Consider the following 3392-nt stretch of genomic DNA (forward strand, 5'->3'; position numbering starts at 1 on the left):
AAGGATTCTAGTCTTACAAATGACCTTGCATGTGTGTTATATTGTTTTAAATGATATTGAGTTTCGGTAACTTCCATCTTGATTATTGATGAGGAGGACTTCCCAAATTTGAATAGACATTATTTCTTGGAACTACAAGTCAAACTATTTTTGTCCTTTGTTTTAACGGTTTTGAGCACAAATTGGCAGTCCAATTTATCGAGGAAAATTTGGCAAATCTCCGAAGTATGGGAAGATTCACGGAAGGCGCTGCTGAGAAATACTGCCTCCAACGGGAATAATATTGGTTTGGAGCATTATAACAATTTTTGCTCAATAACAATATTATTCCGTATGGTTGCAGTTAATTGTCGGTTAGTGGAGGGAAAACGAAGATATTCCCGAGACTTCTTGGATAATGGAGACAGATCTGGTGGTGTTCGATGTGAGAATCTGCTAAAAAGCAAGACTTATACATAGCATGCAGGAGATCACCCTCATCTCCAGGATTTTATTTTTGGCACAGAGATCGAATGATCTTAGATTCTAATAGGCCAGTTCTTTTCAAAAGAAAAAAAAATGTTATCTATAGAAAAAAAAAGATTTGCAAAAAATAGTGCTGGTGGGGAAATTTGACGCTCAACGTTTTTTTCCAATTTTCTTTTTCTTTGTATTTTGTCACCATAATGATCGTAAAAATGTTAATAACCTGTCAATCATACATAGCTATACTTACCTTAATGTAACTTTTTCTCTCAATGAATCACTTCAATTGCTGGAAAATGGGAAGTCCATTATCTCATGGAGTAAAAAAGTATTACTAAATTACATAATATTTGATGTAAGGACCCATTACTCCATTCACCACGGTAAGTGATTCGGCAAGTATATGCAAATAAAGGTATCATTTAAAACAAGTACTCTGATCAACAGATAGTTTCATACTGAGTGTATTTTAGCAGATAATCATCAGCAGGTAGATAAATGATCATTTAGGACTATTTATGCATCCTTAACTCTTTATGCAATCACTTCAAATGGAACTTTTGCATTAGCACTATCTATTTGAAATGAAATGACTCAAATCATTTGTTTTGCTTTTGTGATAATTAACGTAAAAAGTCAATGATCTAAATTGCATATTTTTAAATTGCGACAATGTTCATTAGAGTGTCGCATAATACTTTCATTTAAGATACAGTATTAGTAACTTGAAATGAAATATTGCACTTAAAAAAGGCAAACATTTGATTTGATTATTTGTAGAAATCTCTAATTACTTTTAATTTTCATGGTTTTACACCAAAATTAATTGATATATTATCTTAAATTTACAGAAATATTAAACATTGGTCCAATAAATATTAAAAATTTTACCGGCAAATTTTGCGCTATTTATAACTCGCTGTTTCCTTTAACGTTTGTCATCACTTACACCTGTATCAGTGATTTCAATTATACCCATCTAACATCCTTCAAAATAGAAAATAGCAATCATTTTATAAACGATCAATAATCTTAATCATATTCTTCAGATATGCGAAGAATCTACACCGATCAACTCACCGAAGAAAAGTAAGCAACAACAAATAGCATTTTTCTGAATAGATTTGCTTTCTTTTTCACTTGATTTGTACCCAATCATCATCTTTCTCGCATATTCTTGGCATAACAAAAGTATCAGTGAAATCAACTATATCAGTTATTATATATTATATCAGTTATTCAGTTACATCGTAAACTTTTAATGTTGGAAAATCCATGTGATATCTCAAATATACCAATCCAAAGTATGGAAATCATCTATTAAGATTCTCTGCGACAGATGGAAAACAATGACACAAAACCAATTTTAGACTCAAAAGTTATTGCCAAATTTCACATCCCCAAAACAAAAACAGATATTTTGTGCTAATCATTTTCACAATAACTGCAATTGCACAGTTATCATTACTACCAAGTTAGAATATCATGAATACAATATAAATAATATTAGAGATTGTCGTTGCATTTATTAATGTTAAGTATGTTGCATATCATACAGTACCTCCTAGACTATTCTCATGATGGATATGATTCTTACCAAACGATACCTGATAGTCCGGAAAATTAGGCTGTACCAAACATCTGAGAACCCATCTGAATTTTAGCCATGAAGATATGTAAATTATAAGATACAGAGAAGTTGGAAGAGTGGTTCTCCAACTGCTGAGATACGTGTGATCCTCATCTCTCAGTAAGAGAAAAAAAGAAAGAAGTACTAGTGAAGATCGTCTGTGGATTCAAAAATCGATGGAAGATTTGAACCAATGCGAAGCGGAGGTGGGACAAATAATTCAGTTTAACATCATCGGATCTCCGCATAAAAGAAAGCACCTTTTGTAACTCAAACCATTTCGATACGAAGTCACAACACAGTTCGCCCATCTGTATATTCCCAAAAGCGCCAGTGATAGCTGTCGTATCGGATATGTTATGTTTTTAGATTATATATCATATCACGAATCGATACAGCGAGATATACTTGGTGATACCTGAGATATATTGGTCGAATTAATCCTGACGTAAACAGTAATCTACCCGAAAGACCCAAAATCTAAAGCCTAATCATTTAAAACAGCAGCTTACTGTCAAATCTGAATGAAGTGCCTACGGTTAACAATGTTCCGGTTAGAACCGGTTCAGACCAACGTACTCATAAAATATCACGCTAGCTACGAGGATGGCATTTGTGAATGCAGCTGTATCATCTGCGTTATGATATTCAATTGTTTCACATAACACAGAATGATGCAGCAGTACTCCTGCCATTCCACAAATTGCCGCAATGTTCTCAGCTATGTCTTCAACAGAAGGGCAACATGTCCACTCTGAAATTCTAATGAACTGAGAAAAGAAAAGTATTGTATCGTATCGTATTGTATCGTATAGTATTGTATCGTATTGATGCGGAACAGGTCAATGTCATGGGGACGCGGTGAAAAGTAACGGAGTTTCAGTGAAGTGACGCTAATGAAAATAAGCAGTGAAATATTGATGTACAATTGTAGACAACATAGTATATTCTAGAAAATAAGCACAGCGTTCCTCGTGATCAGTTTTTGCGGTTCCAGCAATAATGAATTTTCATGATGAACTTCTCATTATGAATCATATCATCGCAACATTATAAATTTAAAGTATCAGCATGGAATATTATCCTAATGTTATAAGTTTCATAGGAATTGGTCGAATCAAAGATTTTTATTGGAGCTGTTAAATACTATTTGCTATTTGGAGTTAACTAGGAAGTATGAAAGAAAATAATTCGGCTAACTTCATGGAAAATAATGAAAAAGTACCGCATCTGCCGGAAGGGCTAGTCTCGCCTTTTGCACTTCATCCTACAAGTGATAGTGAGAGAGCATTCAGGA

General features: G+C 33.6%; 1 protein-coding gene across 1 annotated transcript; it reads right to left on the minus strand.

Moving 5' to 3' along the window:
- Window positions 1–2670: 2670 nt before the first annotated feature.
- Window positions 2671–2849, minus strand: LOAG_19017 (hypothetical protein; the record flags this gene model as incomplete). The annotated part of the gene is made up of 1 exon (XM_020451674.1): window positions 2671–2849. A coding segment is annotated over one exon (179 nt), but the record flags the coding sequence as incomplete, so codon positions are not given.
- Between the last annotated feature and the right edge of the window lie 543 nt (window positions 2850–3392).

This window comes from Loa loa (genome assembly GCF_000183805.2).
Source record: "Loa loa unplaced genomic scaffold supercont3.925, whole genome shotgun sequence".
Taxonomy (NCBI): Eukaryota; Metazoa; Nematoda; class Chromadorea; order Rhabditida; family Onchocercidae; genus Loa; species Loa loa.